At 65.8% G+C, this 16,916-nt stretch overlaps 1 protein-coding gene across 3 annotated transcripts in view; it reads left to right on the top strand.

Moving 5' to 3' along the window:
* Positions 1 to 16,916, top strand: part of LAMA5 (laminin subunit alpha 5) — a 46,857-nt gene that overhangs the window by 12,642 nt on the left and 17,299 nt on the right. For 2 of the 3 annotated variants that reach the window (XR_009405513.1, XM_059407340.1), the window contains exons 3-31: positions 1,327 to 1,444; positions 2,145 to 2,263; positions 2,355 to 2,525; positions 2,619 to 2,716; positions 6,181 to 6,296; positions 6,520 to 6,638; positions 6,809 to 6,899; positions 7,076 to 7,210; positions 7,354 to 7,416; positions 11,190 to 11,330; positions 11,410 to 11,547; positions 11,643 to 11,777; positions 11,858 to 11,992; positions 12,068 to 12,205; positions 12,612 to 12,664; positions 12,880 to 12,985; positions 13,099 to 13,151; positions 13,252 to 13,357; positions 13,692 to 13,791; positions 13,892 to 14,048; positions 14,161 to 14,299; positions 14,478 to 14,620; positions 14,699 to 14,805; positions 14,906 to 15,059; positions 15,169 to 15,329; positions 15,439 to 15,547; positions 16,160 to 16,257; positions 16,347 to 16,548; positions 16,664 to 16,790. Coding sequence is in view for 2 of the 3 variants with exons in the window: in XM_059407340.1 (XP_059263323.1) it covers positions 1,327 to 1,444; positions 2,145 to 2,263; positions 2,355 to 2,525; positions 2,619 to 2,716; positions 6,181 to 6,296; positions 6,520 to 6,638; positions 6,809 to 6,899; positions 7,076 to 7,210; positions 7,354 to 7,416; positions 11,190 to 11,330; positions 11,410 to 11,547; positions 11,643 to 11,777; positions 11,858 to 11,992; positions 12,068 to 12,205; positions 12,612 to 12,664; positions 12,880 to 12,985; positions 13,099 to 13,151; positions 13,252 to 13,357; positions 13,692 to 13,791; positions 13,892 to 14,048; positions 14,161 to 14,299; positions 14,478 to 14,620; positions 14,699 to 14,805; positions 14,906 to 15,059; positions 15,169 to 15,329; positions 15,439 to 15,547; positions 16,160 to 16,257; positions 16,347 to 16,548; positions 16,664 to 16,790 (3,532 nt within the window). In the remaining variant the exon portion in view is untranslated. The remainder of the gene's footprint in view (positions 1 to 1,326; positions 1,445 to 2,144; positions 2,264 to 2,354; positions 2,526 to 2,618; positions 2,717 to 6,180; positions 6,297 to 6,519; positions 6,639 to 6,808; positions 6,900 to 7,075; positions 7,211 to 7,353; positions 7,417 to 11,189; positions 11,331 to 11,409; positions 11,548 to 11,642; positions 11,778 to 11,857; positions 11,993 to 12,067; positions 12,206 to 12,611; positions 12,665 to 12,879; positions 12,986 to 13,098; positions 13,152 to 13,251; positions 13,358 to 13,691; positions 13,792 to 13,891; positions 14,049 to 14,160; positions 14,300 to 14,477; positions 14,621 to 14,698; positions 14,806 to 14,905; positions 15,060 to 15,168; positions 15,330 to 15,438; positions 15,548 to 16,159; positions 16,258 to 16,346; positions 16,549 to 16,663; positions 16,791 to 16,916) is intronic. The other variant, XM_059407341.1, reaches the window with a different exon arrangement.

Below are 16,916 nucleotides of genomic sequence, written 5' to 3'. Positions count from 1 at the left end.
CGCGCGCAGGCTGAGGCTGGGGTGGGCGCTCAGGTGCCAGCCCGGGAAGTGTGCGAGCGGGGACGCCCCAGACAAGCGCGGCTGGGCGTGTGAGGGTGGGCCTCTCTGCTGGCTGCCCTCGGAGGGGTCTCGCTGGCCCTGCCTCATCATTGAGCCCACAGGCAGTTCTCAGGGCCCTTTCCTAGGAACTGTGACCTGGGGCTGGGGGCTCTGGGTGCTGATGTGGGGATCCCTTGCCATGTAGTACGTCCCCGGGGCGCTGGATGAGGGGTACCTTTGGCAACGAGAACCCAGCCAGATGGGGTTGGGGGGCCAGGGCTCAGACCTGCTGGGGTGCAGGCCTGGGGGGCCAATCGACAGAGGAGGGGCCTCAGCTAGCCCCCAGGGGCGCAATACACAGGGGCATCCCAGGATGCCGACCTCCGGTCTGGAAGAGGTGAGAGACAGGCATGAGCGCTGCCTGGAAGCGGGGTTGTGCTGGGACCAGCGACAGAACAGGACAGGCGGGTCTGGCTGGGGCTCGAGGGGTTCTTGGGGCCTCTGGAGGTTCAGCTTCACCCTTCCCCTGTCTCAGAGCTGCCCTGACATGCCCAGGGCTCCATGATGCTCCAGCTTCCAGCTCCTGGGCTGCTGGGGTCTCCCCGGCCCAGTCCCGAGAGGCCTCATTCCCTGGTCTGCCTACCCCACCGGGGCCTCCTGGGGAGGACAGCGCCTGTCCCTGGGACCTCAGTGTCCATGGGCCAGTCAGAGGGAGAGGGGGCAGGTCCTGAGTCAGCCCTGAGAATGACGAGGGGCTAACCAGGGTGGGGCTGGGACGGGGGCCCCGTCCTGAGCTGCCGGCTGTTTGGAGAGGCCTGTGTGGGAGCTGGGCTATCCTCCGGCCACCTGCCCAGGCCTGGCCGCCGGAGCTTCGGGGACCGTGGAATGAGCTCCTGTCCAGGCCGCTGGCCTCACTGCCTGGACGCTGGACAGGCTGCCCCTGTGTGCCCCTCCATCCTAGCCCCCACAGGTCCGTCTGTGGCCTCCGAGCCTGACCCCTGTGCTTCTAGGGCAGCGATGGAGGGAGGCGCCCCTCGGCCCAGGAGGGGAGACCTTCAGAAACTGGGGGGTCCTACCCTTTGCCTCTGTGTCCCCGGGGCCAGCCTCAGCCACGGGCCCAAGTGAGCTGGGGGCCGCTCTCTGAGCTGGCTGGCCCCCACAGGCCAGATCCCCAGATGGCCAGTGTGGGAAAAGAGCCCACCTCACAGGTTGGGGCGGCACCCCGAGTGTTGGGGGCCCTGAGCTGAGTGGAGGGGCCCTGGGACGTCAACACCGCCCCCCCCCCAGGTCTTCCACGTGGCCTACGTGCTGATCAAGTTCGCCAACTCGCCGCGGCCAGACCTCTGGGTGCTGGAGCGGTCCACAGACTTCGGCCACACCTACCAGCCATGGCAGTTCTTTGCTTGTGAGTCTCCGGGTGGGGGCTGATGGGGGCCGTCCCCTGGGGTGGGCTGCTGTGGCTGGGCTCCCCTGGGGTGGGCTGCTGTGGCTGGGCTCCTTCAGCGTCCCCACATGGCAGGCCAGCCCTCAGGCCCTCCCTCCCGCATGTGTCAGGGGCGTCAGACGTGCCTTCCCAGGGCAGGTGCGTGGTAAGCAGCTCCTGTCCCTGATGTGGGGCACGGCTGGGCCCAGAGGCTGGAGGCACCAGGTGTCCCTGGCGCTACCTCTTGCCTCCCTCTCGACCGGCTTCATGGTCCGGCAGCTCCTGAAGGAACAAGGGTGGGGGGCGCGCTGGCTCCCTAGCCTGCCGCGTCCGAGGCCTCCGTGACCGATCACCATGGGAGCCTGCGATTGGGTGGGCCTCGGCCACGGGTCCCCCAAAACTCCATGGGCGAGAGCAGTTGGAAATGGACGTCCAAGGATGGGGACGTGGTGGGCACTTGTCTCTGCAGAGAGAGGCACGCGTGGCAAAGGCCGGGAGGGGTCAGTCCTCAAGGCGTGCGCAAGTGCAGGGTTTCTGGGCTCGGGCAGGGGCCGCCCCGTCCTCCGTGCCCTCCTGGGGAGGCACCTCCCTCCTCCTTCAACCCGGCGCCGCGGGGGTGGCGGGGCGGCCCGTCGGGGAGTGGCAGTGCTCCAGCGCACTCTGGGGTCCCGCGTCCCCACAGCGTCCAAGAGGGACTGCCTGGAGCGGTTCGGGCCGCAGACGCTGGAGCGCATCGCGCGGGACGACCATGTCATCTGTTCCACCGAGCACTCGAGGATCGTGCCCCTGGAGAACGGCGAGGTGGGCCCCAGGGCCACAGGCGGGGGCAGGGGCCCCGCTCATGGGAGGGTGCCCCCCCCCCCCCCGGCTTGACCCTCTGCCCCGCGTGCAGATTGTGGTGTCCCTGGTGAACGGGCGCCCGGGGGCCAGGAACTTCTCCTCCTCACCCCTGCTGCGGGAGTTCACCAAAGCCAGCAACGTGCGCCTGCGGCTCCTGCGCACCAACACGCTGCTGGGCCACCTCATGGGCAAGGCACTGCGGGACCCCACCGTCACCCGCCGGGTGAGGCGCGGCCGGGGTCCGGAGGGGCTGTGGGGCCGGCGGGGCCCGGCTGGGGCAGGGGGCCGTGGCACTCACTGCCCCTCCCCCCAACAGTACTACTACAGCATCAAGGACATCAGCATTGGCGGCCGCTGTGTCTGCCACGGCCACGCGGACGTCTGCGATGCCCAAGACCCCACAGACCCCTACAGGTGAGGCTGCCCCTATCCTCCTCATCCCCTTCCCAGTGCAGGGAGCGGGAGACCCGGTTCTACTGCCCACTGTGTCCCTCGTCCTGCGTGGCCACCCCTGGCCTCCATCCCCTTAGGTGTGTGGCGAAGTGCAGGGCTGTCCCGTGCCTGGGAGGACCTGACACGGTAGCCAGAGGCCCCTGCCACCCCCGCAGAAGCCGGGGCCCTGTGTGGAGCAGTGGGGGTGTCCTTGGCCTGAGGCTGCGCGTCCCTGTCCCTCAGGACACGGATAAGACGCTCCTTGCTGTCCCCAGCTGCTCCCTTGCCACCGGGCGTGGTCTCTGCGCACGGCTTCCGGAGCTCAGGCGCTGCTGGTGGCTCTGGGAAGTTCAGTGCCCAGTGCGCTGGCAGAGAGGGGCGCCCGCGGGCACCAGACCAGCCTCAGAGGAGCGGCGGGCGGCCCTTACTTGCTGGGGAGGCGTTGGCGTCCGCTCTGACTCCCCTGTACCAGGGTGTGCCCGCGCCCGGCTCTGCCTGGGGGCGCGAGGGGTGGGCTGGGCTGGGCGGTTTTTCCAGAAGCACGGACACCAGCACCTCCCACACACCGTGTTTTGGGGCACCGGGCTGCCCTGCGCACCCTGCTCCCGTGCCCTGCGCCGCAGCCGCTTCTTCCGGGAGAGCTCCGGCCCTTCGTACCCCGACCCCGTCGTGTCCAGCCATCAGCCCTGCCCGGACCACCGTCCCCGTCCCCACCTGCACCCTCTCCCCCCATCACAGCACCGCTTTGCCAGCTGCCTGCCTCGCTCTGCTCTGAACCCCTTACTCACTCCCCCTTCCTTTGGTTTGGAAGTTCCGAGTCTTGCTTCGGTTGCTGTCTCAGTCCGGTTGGGTCGCCGTCACCACATACTGTAGACGAGGGGCTCGTAAACAAACTTACCGCTGTTCTCGAGGCCGACAAGGGCCCACGTTTCGGGGTGTCCTCACGTGGCACAGGGGGTGAGGGAGCTCTCTGGGGTCCTTTTACAAGGACACTACGCCCACTGATGGGGGCTCCATCCTTAAGACCTAATCACCCCTCACAGGCCCCACGTCCAGATACCATCACCGCGGGGACTAGTCTGTGTGTTCTCGGGGACACCCGTGTTCAGCCGGGGGCAGGACTGTTCACGGCAGTGGCGGCCCTCGTGATGGGCGTGGTTGACCCGCTGTCGCGTCTGCCCACACGGCCCTGTAAGCAGGCGCTCTGTCCCTGCGGCCTGGGAGCCGCCTCCTGACCCGCCCAGGCCCTTGACCTGCGCCGCTCCTTGACTCACCTTGCACCCCTGGCCACTCGGTTCCCTTTGCCCGAAGTGCGTCCTCTGGTTGGTGTTGCCGTGAGGCCGTGTCCCTGTCCGATGACCGCTGCCGCGGCAGCTGTGTCAGCTTTCCCCTCGGGGTAGTTGAGCTGGCTACAGAACTCCGGTTGGCGGCCATGCCAACGCGTCACCTGGCGTCTCGATGGTTGGCAGAGTCCGCAGTCACCTGCGTTGTTGCCCCTCTGGCTTGTCTGCCCCTGCTGGAGGGTGCTGTGACCTTCCCCCGGTTCTCTGCGGATTTCCTCTAGGGCAGCCAGCAGCCGTAGGTCTTCCGTGGCTCAGGACTCCTGCCCTTTTCTTTCTTTTTCTTTTTTTTTTTTTTTTAGAAGATTATTTATTTATTTGACCCAGAGAGAGAGAGAGACAGAAAGGGAACACAGCTGGGGGGAGTGGGAGAAGCAGGCTTCCCGCTAAGCAGGGAGCCCAATCTCGATCCCAGGACCCCTGGATCATGACCTGAGGCCAAAGGCAGACGCTTAACCACTGAGCCACCCAGAGGCCTGACTCCCGCCTTTTGAATCTGAGAGTGTGTGTCGTTCATTCAAGACCTTTCCTGGCCATCAGCTCTCCCTTCTACCTCTTTCCTCTTTCTGGAATCCCGTGCCGTGGACGCATCTCCCTGTGGTCTCCTTCTGTCTCTGAATGTCTCTTGTGGTCCCCTCTCTGCCTTCTGAGCTGCTCTGGGTCGGTTCTTGGGATCACCGAACCTCCAGCCGGGTGTTGTCCGTCCGCTGTCTTCAGTTGCAGTGATTTTATTTTCCATCTGTAGAAGTTGTGTCTGGTTCTTTGGCCACATCTCTCTCTCTTTTTTTTTTTTTTTTAAGATTTTATTTATTTGTTTGACACAGACAGAGATCACAAGTAGGCAGAGAGAGAGGTAGAAACAGTCTTCCCGCCAAGCAGAGAGCCCGATGTGGGGCTTGATCCCAGGACCCTGAGATCATGACCTGAGCCGAAGGCAGAGGCCCAACCCACGGAGCCACCCAGGCGTCCCACATCTGTCTGTTTTTCATAGCATTGCAATTCCTGTGTTTTAGTTAGTTTCTGTGTTTGGTATATAACTTTAAGCATTCTTATTTTATGGTTTCTACCTACTTGCTCCCCGATTCCTGGGGTTGGACCATGCCGACTGTTGCGTTGACAGGCCCGGCCGCATTGTGTCCCGCTGGTCCTGCGGCAATGCCTCGTCTGTGCTTGGTGGGGGATGGTCGCTCCCCAGGGTTTTTGTGGGGTCCTTGGCCCAGTGACCTGTGGTGTCCCCGCCCGGCTCCCGTCCTGGGTCGTTTCCCGGTGCCCTACACAGACCGCGGCCCAGCCAGACGCCAGCTGCAGGTCCAGCATCAAACTGGCAGAGCCAGGGCGGAGACAGGCTGGCTTCCTGGAGCTGCTCCTGCTCCCTGTCCCCCAGAGGCCCTCCAAATGGCCCAGACCCCGAGGGCCACAGTGTTGATTCCCAGGGCCCTGCAGACACTTTGGGTTGCAGGGGACTGGGCTCTGACCATGTGGTCTGAGGCCTGGGGCTCCGCTGACCAGCTTCCAAGGTCCAGCTCGGTACCAAGCATAGCAGGTATGGTGTTGGCCCCAGGCCCACCGAGCAGGCAGCCCCACTGTGGCTGAGTCATGGAGGGGCGTGTCGGGTGCGACTCTGGTAGGGGTGTGTGAGTGGTAGGAGGCTGTGACCTCAGGCCTGAGCCGTGGCCAGCTGTCCCCCTGAGCCGGCAGGAGCCGCTCTCTAGAACGGCTGGCAGGATTCCAACCTCTGCCTGGTGTCCACCCCCGCTGGAAGAGGAAGCCGTTCCTGGCCCTTTGCCCCTGGGGAGGCACCCTGGAAGCATGGGGGCGTCTGGCTGAGCTCATACTGCTGAGGGAGACCCGGGCCTCCACCCCTGCCCAGGGAGGCTGTGGGCTCGGCCTGAGGGCCCGGCCGTGGCAAAGAGGGGTTAGCTCGGTCCTGAAGGACCTGGCCAGGTGCTCTGCAGGTGGGGCCCGCCCGCACTGACCACTCTGTCCCTGTCCCAGTCCCCACCCGCCAACACATCCAGTCCCTCCTGCTCCGCTCCGTGAAGGCTGGGTGCGGCCCCTGTGCCCCCAGGTCCACAGTGTGGCCCCTCCTGTCCCGTGTCCCCACAGGCTGCAGTGCACCTGTCAGCACAACACGTGTGGGGGCTCCTGCGACCGCTGCTGCCCCGGCTTCCACCAGCGGCCGTGGAAGCCGGCCACCGCCGACAGCGCCAACGAGTGCCAGTGTGAGTGTCCAGCCCCTGCTCACCGGCTCCTGCTCACCGGCACGCACGCCCTCCTCACCAGCAGCCCCCGCCCCACTCGCCCAGCTCTGCCCTGGCCACGTGGTGTGTGCCGTCCCCCACACCAGCCACATCCGGGGCCGCTGGTGGTTTGTGAGATGTGCCCTGGGGGTCCCTGTGAGGCGGGTCCTGGGAGGCCTGTAACAGCTCTGCCCCTTCTCTCCAGCCTGCAACTGCCATGGCCACGCCGATGACTGCTTCTATGACCCTGAGGTAGACCGGCTCAGCGCCAGCCAGAACCAGGACAACGTCTACCAGGGAGGGGGCGTGTGCATCGACTGCCAGGTGGGAGTTGGGGGGGGGGGGGGGGGGCGGGGGGGCCCGTGGTGGCAAGCTGGCTGGGCCGGGGCATGAGGTGGTGGCCCAGGGCCCCCGGCGTGGTGCACCCAGGACCAGAGTGGGGGGAGTTGGGGGGCGGGAGGGTCTCCGCACTCAGCAGCCCCGTCCGGCTCCAGCATCACACCACCGGCATCAACTGTGAGCGCTGCCTGCCCGGCTTCTTCCGGGCCCCAGACCAGCCCCTCGACTCTCCCCATGCTTGCCGCCGTGAGTGGGGTCAGCCCAGGGAGGGGGGCTCCTGGGGGACGGGGGTGTCGGGGGGGCCCCCCGTGCTGCTCCAGGAGGCCCGGCCTGGCTCTCCTCCCCCTTGCCCGCGCTGGGGAGGCAGAGCCAGTCCCGTGGCCCCCGACTCGGGGTCTCACGAGGCCCCGGTGCCTGCCCAGGCTGCAGCTGCGAGTCGGACTTCATGGACGGGACGTGTGAGGACCTGACGGGCCGCTGCTACTGCCGGCCCAACTTCACAGGCGAGCACTGCGCCGCCTGCGCCGAGGGCTTCACCGGCTTCCCGCGCTGCTACCGTGAGGGCGTCGGCTGGGGGGCGGGGGGGGGCTGGGCCACAGTCCCCAGAGCCCTGTGGGGGACCCAGGGCGGAGCCCTTGGTCCTGTCTGCCCCTCCGGCCGCGCCAAGCTGACCCGGCTAACCCGTGCTCTCTTCCCTCAGCGGTGCCCTCCTTCTCCCCCAATGACACCGGAGAGCAAGTGCTGCCAGCGGGACAGATCGTGAGTAAGTGTCCGCCGAGGCCCCTGTCCCGCCCTGGCCCCCACGGAGGTCCCCCTGAGAGTGGGATTGTCGTGTGGGGTCATGTCCGGCTCTTGTGTTTTCATGCACGTGATGCGTCTTGGTGTTAGGAGACCTACTGCATGAAGCAGAACAGGGGTACCCAGAGTCGCGTCACTGTCGCGCGGCCCCTCCCCCACAGCCGGGCCCCTCCCACGCGCTGCCCCCGGTGCTGGGCGCAGACCGGCGCGTGCCCTGGTTGCTGCTTTGGCTCTCCTGCGCCGCTCCTGTCAGCATGTCTCCTCATGTTCTGTGTCGTCGGACAGATGTAGCATTTCTTCCGTCAAGCCCAAATTGTTGGAAATTTAAGTTCTTTCCAACTAAAAAAAAATGCTACAGTAAACATCCTTACAGCACAAGCTTTCCATGAATTCTCAATAATTTCTGTAAAACAATTTCCTAGAAGGTTCTGAGTCACGAGACTTGCCTGTTCTGGCACATTCTGGGCTGTAGGTTGCCAAATCACTGTCTTGAAAGAAGCCGTGTTGGGCGACGTGACGGTAGCGGCATCTGTAGGCGCAGACGGTCCTCGCCGGACCCCGGGCCCTGCTTGTGGCTGTCAGCTCGGCCGGCTGGGACCCCCACCTCCTGCCATGTGTCTGGAATTGGGCGCACCTCTCGGGACGCCCCTTCATAACGGGGTGTGCGCAGCTGCCGGCGGGGTCTTGGTTAGACCGCATTTGGCATTTGTCGTCTCCTGTGTGTCTTTGACACGTCTGTGAGGGGACCTTCTTTTGAGTGTGTCCTGAGCACGTATCTGCTTTCCTGGGGAGTGTGTCGTCGGGCTCCGTGCTCACGTTTCTGTCTGCGGGCCGGCTCTCCGCGCACCCCGTGTCCCGGCGGGGCCTCCCGCCCTGTGTCTTCAGGGTTCCTATTCCCTGGGCTGGCATGTGGACCCCCAGTGGGTCCTGTGGCCGCAGTTCTTGCCTCTGACTCCCTCTGAGCGTGCGCACATGGCACACGCTCCACTCGCTCACTCGTGCCTGTCACTGTTCGATGGTTTCTCCGTACGTGTTTGTGTCTGCTTCGCTTCGGTGCTGGGAACGCGGGTCGGCGGCCTTCTCCCAGGAGGAGCCGGAGGGTACTGGCCTGCTCTTGATGGTGAGGGCCATGTGTCCTATCGTGCATGGCTCTGGAGCCCCGCCGTCACGCGCCGTGGCTGGATCGTGGCTGGATCGTGGCATCGAGCGTGTGGACGTGCGTGAGCCTGGCTGCATTCCGGGAAGACCTGATTTGCAGAGCCGCTGAGCGGCCCTGGGGCTGTGGGTTGTTGATGCCCAGCAGACGTGCTGGGGGCCCTCCCATCCCCCCGGCCCGGGGTCGGCGCTGCAGACGGCCCACGCCGCTGGGGCTTCAGTGCCGGGCCGCGGATCGTGCGAGGAATTCTACCTGTGCCTCTCCTAGCGAGCACCTGTGTGTCTGTATTCGTAAGGGAGGCTGGATGAAAGCTTTCCTGGTGGTTTTTCTGGTGGGGTGTGTGTGGGCCGTCTTGCTTAAGTTTTGTAATTGAAAATACTTGGGAAATGACCCACACTTGGTTACGCTCCACAGCGGTCTACACATCGCGGAGTCCCCCATTTCTTCCTTCCTTTCCTGCCTTTTTCCTTCCTTCCTTCCTTCCTTTAGCATTTTATTTATTTGAGAGAGAGCACATGAATGGGGAGCAGCAGGCAGAGGGAGAAGCAGGTTCCCCGCTGAGCAGGGTGCCCGATGCGGAGCTCGATCCCAGGACCCTGAGGCTGTGACCTGAGCCGAAGGCAGACCCTTCATCCGCTGAGCCCCCAGGCGCCCCAGAAACCACCCAAATCTTAGGAGTTTGATGGAACTTAGCAGGATGCCTGGTCCTGACCCTGCTGGTCTTCGATGCTCATCATTTCTTGCCTGGTTCTTGTGTTCATTTCCCACCTCAGCGTAGGTCGGTTTGAGTCATTTTTCCTTAGCAGATCGTGTCCTTTGGATTTTAAAACTGTATTGGTATAAAAATCACGCCCAGGGGCACCTGGGTGGCTCAGTGGGTTAAGCTGTTGCCTTCAGCTCAGGTCATGATCTCAGGGTCCTGGGATCGAGCCCCGCATCGGGCTCCCTGCTCAGCGGGGAGCCTGCTTCCCCCTCTCCTGCTCCCCCTGCTTGTGCTCCCTCTCGCTGTGTCTCTCTGTCAAATAGATAAAATCTTAAAAAAAAAAAAAAAAAAAAAAGAAAAAAATCATGCACAACTTTCCATCGTGAATGGTTCTTTCGTTTCTCTTACTGTCTGGTCCAATTTCTTCTATTTCCTCCTCCACTTATTAGACGTAGCAGAAGTTTCCTGAATTTATTGGTGTTTTCAAGTTACAGCTTCAGATTCCGTCTATAAGATCTGCTGGGGTTTTTCTCGTTTCAGTTTGGGGGAGAGATCTAACTTCCTTTTTTTTTAAAGATTCTATTTATTTATTTATTTAGTTAGTTAGTTAGTTAGTTAGTTATTTGAGAGAGCACACACCACGACTGGGGACAGGGCAGAGGGAGACGGAGGGCCGCCTGGCCGGCCCCTCCCGCGTGGCAGTGACGCGGCCGTTCTGTCCTTGTGTGACGGCTCAGTCCGCGGTTCGCCGCACCGGGGTCAGATGGGGTCTTTGCTTCTCACCTAGAACGTGATGCCCTTTGGAATGTTCCGGGAACATGTGAGGGGTCCGTGAGAGCCGTGCAGGGTACAGGTCGCCACGTGTACGCCCACTGACACATGTGTTCATTAAGGTGTTTAAATCCACACGTCCCTGCTCCAACCTCGTCAGGGTCTGGGGATGGAGTCTCTAGCCCTTCTGTCCAGGATGGTGGTTTTGCTAGAACCTTCCAACTCAGGGGTTTTGGCCCTTGGCACCCCGTGACCCCGTGGTCCTGCTCTTAGATTGCGGGGCATCCTGCAGACCTGGGTGGCGAGCTCCCTGTCGTCCCACTGGTGCTTGTGGCCTTGGGTTCCCTGGAATGTTCTGGGGTCTCTGCCTGCCTTCTCTGCACCTTGCTGTCCCCTCACGAAGCTGTCCGTGGCCCGTCTGGGTCCTGGGTTCAAGGTGCATCTTTTCAAGAGAACATGACTCGATTTTCCTTCAGGAGCCAAACTGAGGCCTCTGGTTCTAGTCGTGAGAAGAGCCACGGCGCGGGCAAGGCCGTGGCGGTCAGGCGGGGCTCGCTCCTGCTCCTGCTCCTGCTTCTCCGTCTCCTGAGACCCCTCCTTCCCGCCCGTGTCTTGCCTGGTTGGGCAGCAGACGGGTTTCAGTTTGGGATGACTTGCGTTTCTTCTTGAGGGATTTCAGTGTTCTGTCTCTCTCTGGTCCAGCCGGGGGTCACCCTGCGCTCGACAAATATCAGACCGTCACTTTCTACGAACAACAAACAGTGGTCGTGACTTCTTTTTGCGCGTAAGATGTTCCCTCCTCTTTTCTGAGCTGCAGAATTACTCATAAATCAGATCGGAGTCTCTTTTTTGCCTTGTTACCGTTTCGTTTTTACGTCTTCTCCGGTTGTGTTGGCGCCTGCCGCAGACTTAGCAGTTGCGTTGCCAACAGTGTCCCGCGAGTTTGGGCCACCCTGGTTCTGTGACACGCTTCTCCACAGACAGCGGCTCCGCCTTCTGGCAGTTTCTGCCTCCTGGCGCGGTGTGAGCACGGTGTGGAGACGAGGGAGCGAGTGTGTGGCGGGGAGGGCCGGGTCTGCGGGCGTCTGAACCCCCCTCCCCCCGCCAGACTGTGACTGCAGTGCTGCAGGGACCCAGGGCAACGCCTGCCGCAGGGACCCACGGCTGGGACGCTGCGTGTGCAAACCCGGCTTCCAGGGCATCCACTGCGAGCGCTGCGCCCCGGGCTTCTACGGGCCCAGCTGCCAGCGTGAGTGTCGCCCTGACCCTGTCCCCCGACCCTGGGAGCCTGTCCCCTCTCCGACTGAGCACGGTCCCCCCTCCCGCAGCGTGTCAGTGCTCCAGCCCTGGAGTGGTGGATGGGGACTGTGACCAGGACTCGGGCCGCTGCACCTGCCGGGAGGGCTTCGAGGGGCCCGCGTGTGACCGCTGTGCCCCGGGCTACTTCCACTTCCCTCTCTGCCAGTGTGAGCGAGGCCTCCCCAGCGGGCACGGGTGGGTGTGGGGCCTGGGGCATGGTCTGCCTGGCTTAGGGGCCCCGGTGTGCTGCTTTGCTCCCTAGTGTGTGGCTGCAGCCCTGTGGGGACCCTGCCTGAGGGCTGTGATGAGGCTGGTCACTGCCTGTGCCGGCCAGAGTTTGATGGCCCTCACTGTGACCACTGCCGCTCAGGCTACCATGGCTACCCTAACTGCCGCGGTGAGCAGAGGGCTGGAGGGGGCCTGAGGGGAGCAGGAGGACCTGCCACACGCCCGGGACCTAACCCCTGTCCCCTGCAGCCTGCACCTGTGACCCCCGGGGTTCCCTGGACCAGCTCTGCAGGGCGAGCGGGATGTGCCACTGCCGCCCAGGCTACGCGGGCACCACCTGCCAGGAGTGCAGCCCCGGCTTCCACGGCTTCCCCGACTGTGCCCGTGAGTGCCCGTGCGGGGGGCAGGGAGGGCGGACGTGTCCCCACCGCATGCCCACGCCCTGCCATCCTTGTCTAGCCTGCCGCTGCTCCGCCGAGGGCTCCCTGCACGCGTCCTGCGACTCCCGCAGCGGGCAGTGCCCCTGCCGGCCCCGGGTGACGGGGCTGCGGTGTGACATGTGCGCGCCAGGCACCTACAACTTCCCCTACTGTGAAGGTGAGCGCGTGCCGTGGGCCTGTCCCGTGCCATGTGTGTCCTTCCTTTGTCGTCCCCGCACCGGGCCGCGTGAGCACCTGCGTGGGTTCCTGCGGCCGTCCCTGCGCACGGCTACGTGAGCACCGTGTGCTGCGCGTGGACGGTCATATGCATGTGTCCGTGGCTCCGTCCTCGGTGTGCAGGTCCATCGCCCTGTGTCCGCGGGCTTCGTGCACGCGTGTTCACAGCTGTCTGCACAGCCCGCGTTCACACACATGTCTGCATGCCTCATGGCTTGTCGCATTCGTTCCTGTTCCCTGGAGTGGGGGAGGGTGCGTGGGCGCGTGGGTCTGGGCCAGGCCTGGGGAGGCCTGTGGCCATCGGAGTCCGTGACGGCGAAGTGACCGCAGGCTGGGTCTCTCCCCAGCCGGCTCCTGCCACCCTGCCGGCCTGGCCCCGGCGGATCCCAGCCTTCCTGAGGTAAGCCCTGGTCGGCCGTCAGGGGAGGGCCACCCCTCACTCCCACGCTGCTGTCGCCTTGGCAACCTCGGGCCGTTTCTTCCCCTGGCTTGTCCTCGGTCCCCGGTCCAGGGTCAGGCCAAGGGTGGGGCTGTGTCGGGGCTCCAGGGCTGAGGGTTTTGGGTAGGGGGACGGGGCAGGGACCCGTCCTGACCCTCAGTCCCTTCTTCGCCCAGGCCCAGGCCCCCTGTACGTGCCGGGCCCATGTGGAGGGGCCCAGCTGCGATCGCTGTAAACCCGGGTTCTGGGGGCTGAGTCCCGGGAATCCCGAGGGCTGCACCCGTGAGTCTGTGGTGGGGGGGAGCACGGGGGCGCTGGGGAGTCGGGGGGAGGGCAGCAGCGCGGGGAGCTGAGGGCCGGCCCCGCAGCGTCCAGGCTTTCTCTCTCTCCGCCAGGCTGCAGCTGTGATCCCCGGGGCACGGTGGGCGGACTTGCCGAGTGCCGGCCGGTGAGTCCGAGGCCCGAGCTGCCCGGGGGCTGTGGGATGGGCACGTCCAGACCCCACTCTGTCCGGCATGGTCTCACCTCCCCGCACCCCTCTGCCGCAGGGTGATGGCCAGTGCTCTTGCAAAGCTCACGTGTGCGGCCAGACCTGTGCGGCGTGCCGGGAAGGCTTCTTCGGGCTAGACCAGGCTGACTACTTCGGCTGCCGCAGTATGTGCCCCGTGGCCCTCAGCCGATATCCCGGGGGAGGCTGAGGCCAGGGAAGGATGCGTGAGGCGGGCACCTTGGTCTGGGGAGGCCTGTGCTGGGCACGGAAGGGAGGGGCTGCTCCATCTTCCGCCCTCCATCCTGCGCCCCCCAGAACCCCCGGTGGCCCTTCGGAGCTGGCCTCTTGGTCCCTGTTGCCCTCCACAGACAGTGGACAGAGCCCCAGGGGCCTGGGTGGCCAGAGCAGGGTCCAGAGCCCACTGTGGGCAGAGCCGCGAGGCCGGGGTGGGGGCGGAGAGGGCAGCGAGCAGCGTGGACCTTGTTCCCCCCACCGCAGGCTGCCGGTGTGACGTCGGTGGTGCGCTGGGACAGGGCTGTGACCCGAGGACAGGCGCCTGCCGATGCCGCCCCAACACCCAGGGCCTCACCTGCAGCGAGTGGGTGCCGCCGCCCCTGGCTCGGGGGGATGGGGCTGGCTGGGTGGCCCACCCGCCGGGGACCCTGTGGGCTGCCTCTGACCACCTCTGCCGCGGCCAGGCCGGCGCGAGACCACTACCTCCCCGACCTGCACGACCTCCGCCTGGAGCTGGAGGAGGCGGCCACGCCGGGTGGCCACACCGTGCGCTTCGGCTTCAACCCCCTCGAGTTCGAGAGCTTCAGCTGGAGGGGCTACGCGCAGATGACGCCCGTGCAGGTGGGGACCTCCCCGGCGTGGGCCTCAGGCGCCCCCCCCAGCGGATGGAGGGGGCGGGCAAGGCGTGGCTGGGGAGGGGCCGCCTGGTTCTCATGCCCCTTCCCCCCACCAGCCCAGGATTGTGGCAAAGCTGAACGTGACCTCCCCCGACCTCTTCTGGCTGGTCTTCCGCTATGTCAACCGCGGGCCCGCCAGCGTGAGTGGGCACGTCTCTGTGCGAGAGGAGGGCAGGTCGGCCACCTGCGTCAACTGTGAGTGCCGGGGCGGCCCCGCGCCCGCTCCCCGCCCCTCCCTGCAGCCCCGCCTGGGCCCGTGGCTGGGCGGGGGGGGGGGGGGCAGCCTATGCCCTGGCCCTGGCGTACCTGTCCCCTTCCCCCGCCCGGGGTGGCCCATGGGCAGGGTCGAGGGTCTCACATTCTGTGTCCCCAGGCACAGAGCAGAGCCAGCCCGTCACCTTCCCGCCCAGCACGGAGCCTGCCTTTGTCACAGTGCCCCAGAGGGGCTTCGGCGAGCCCTTCGTGCTGAACCCTGGCGCCTGGACCCTGCTCGTGGAGGCTGAAGGGGTGCTCCTGGTGAGGTGGGGGCTGAGTGGGTGGGGCCCCGGGCCCGGGCCAAGGGCCAGTGTACCGACCTCATCCCCTGCCCGCCAGGACTATGTGGTTTTACTTCCCAGCACCTACTACGAGGCGGCCCTCCTGCAGCTGCGGGTGACCGAGGCCTGCGCCTTCCGGCCCCCCGCCCAGCGCTCCGGGCACACGTGAGCGCCGGCCCGGTGGGGGCGGGGGGGTCTGCCCCTCCCTGGGCCTGGGCTGCTCGCCCCTGCTGACCGCAGCCACGTTCCCCCTCCCCCACCCCAGCTGCCTCCTCTACAGCCACCTGCCCCTGGACGGCTTCCCCTCTGCAGCAGGACCGGAGGCCCTGTGTCGCCAGGACAACAGCCTACCCCGGCCTTGCCCCACGGAGCAGCTTAGCCCCTCACACCCGCCCCTGGCCGCCTGCCTGGGCAGTGACGTGGGTGTTCCTGGGACCTTGTAGAGGGGCAGGGTCTGGAGTACGGGGAGGGGGTGGGGTGCATATTGCCAGGACAGGACACCACCTCTGACCATGGTGCCGCCCCCAGGTGGACGTTCAGCTTCAGGTGGCCGTGCCCCGGCCGGGCCACTACGTGCTGGTGCTGGAGTACGCCAAGGAGGAGGGCCGCCAGGAGCTGGGCGTGGCCGTGCACACCCCCCAGCGGGCCCCCCAGCAGGCGGCCCTCACTCTCCACCCCTGCCCTTACAGGTGCACAGGGAGGTGCACGGATTCAAGTCTGGGGGAGCTGTGTGGGAGGGCTCGGGCCCCAGCGCTGCCCCCCCTCCACCCCGCTGAGCACCCCTGCCCCTTCCCGCAGCACCCTGTGCCGGGGTACCGCACTGGATGCCCAGCGCCACCTGGCTGCCTTCCACCTGGACACAGAGGCCAGCGTCCGGCTCACAGCCGAGCAGGCACGCTTCTTCCTGGTAAGGCCCTGACCCCCGCTGCACGGGCCCCCGGGACTCCCCTGCCGTGTCAGGTCCTTCAGAAGATTTTAAACAGCCCCGAGGGCTCGTCACCAGCCCTCGCCGCTGTCCCTTGTGGCCACCCCAGCTCTGACCGCCGCGTCCTCAGCCTGTTCCAGAGTTTCTCAGCAGAACCTGCAGCCCACGCTTCCGGGCCGTGTCTCATGCCGACACCCGGTCGGCCACGCGGCGTCCTGGGTCTTCCCCGTGGGGTGTTTCCAGACGGCTCTGCTGGCTTATGTTTTGCTGTGCCCGTAGCACGCACCTATGTCGTGCCAGATGGTGCAGGGCGGAAGGGCCTCTCCCGAACCCGTGCTCGCCGTGTGCGTGTCCGCGCCAGCTCCCTGGAGCTGAGGGGGAGGCTGGCGGCCACCGTGCAGCCGGGCTCCGGCAGGGTGGGCAGCTGTGAGGACAGCTGAGATGGGCTCCTGGCCTGGAAACTGCCCTTGAGGGCTGGGTTCAAGCATCCAGAGGAGGCAGAGACTTGGTGCAAAGAGGCACGCAGGTCGGATGCAGGGGTGAGGGAGGGGCCCACCCGTGTTTCCGTGTCCACGCCCGGTCGTCCGTCCGCAGCACAGTGTTACCCTGGTGCCCGTGGAGACCTTCAGCCTGGAGTTTGTGGAGCCTCGGGTCCGCTGTGTCAGCCGTCATGGTGTCTTCGGCCCCAGCAGGTGTGGGGAGGGGGGTGGCGGGAGGGGCCGGGGCAGCCAGAGGGGCACACTGGCCGGGTCCAGGGCCTCACCTCCGCACTCGTCCCCAGTGCCACCTGCCTGCTGTCTCGCTTCCCGAAGCCGGCCCAGCCCATCCTCCTCAGGGACTGCCGGGTGCTGCCGCTGGCCCCTGGCCTCCCGCTGGCTCAGTCGCAGGACCTCATCCCCGGCGCACCCCCGTCGGGGCCCCAGCCTCGGCCCCCCACTGCCGTGGACCCGGATGTGGAGCCCACGCTGCTGCGCCACCCCCAGGTGAGGGCCCGGGCCAGGAGGGACGGGGTTGCGGACAGGGGCGGGATTCCAGGCCGCCCGCCCTGCCCGGGTCCCCACCCCTGCATCTGCTCCCCAAGCCCCTCCTTCCCTGCAGGGTACCGTGGTCTTCAGCACTCACGTGCCCGCCCTGGGCCGCTACGCCTTCCTGCTGCACGGCTTCCAGCCCGACCACCCCACCTTCGCTGTGGAGGTCCTCATCAGCGGGGGCCGAGTCTGGCAAGGTGAGTGGCCGTGGCGGGCCAGGGGGCGGCCCCCCGGGAGAGAAGCCCATCAGGGGTCTTCTGACACAGCCCCGCTCTGTGGTGGTCGTCACAGACATGGACAGATCCGTCCTTTCTTAGTCCTTA

The sequence above is a fragment of the Mustela nigripes genome, chromosome 7 (genome assembly GCF_022355385.1).
Source record: "Mustela nigripes isolate SB6536 chromosome 7, MUSNIG.SB6536, whole genome shotgun sequence".
Lineage (NCBI taxonomy): Eukaryota > Metazoa > Chordata > Mammalia > Carnivora > Mustelidae > Mustela > Mustela nigripes.
The sequence above is the reverse complement of the archived record's forward strand: the minus strand, read 5'-3'. Positions and strand labels throughout refer to the sequence as shown.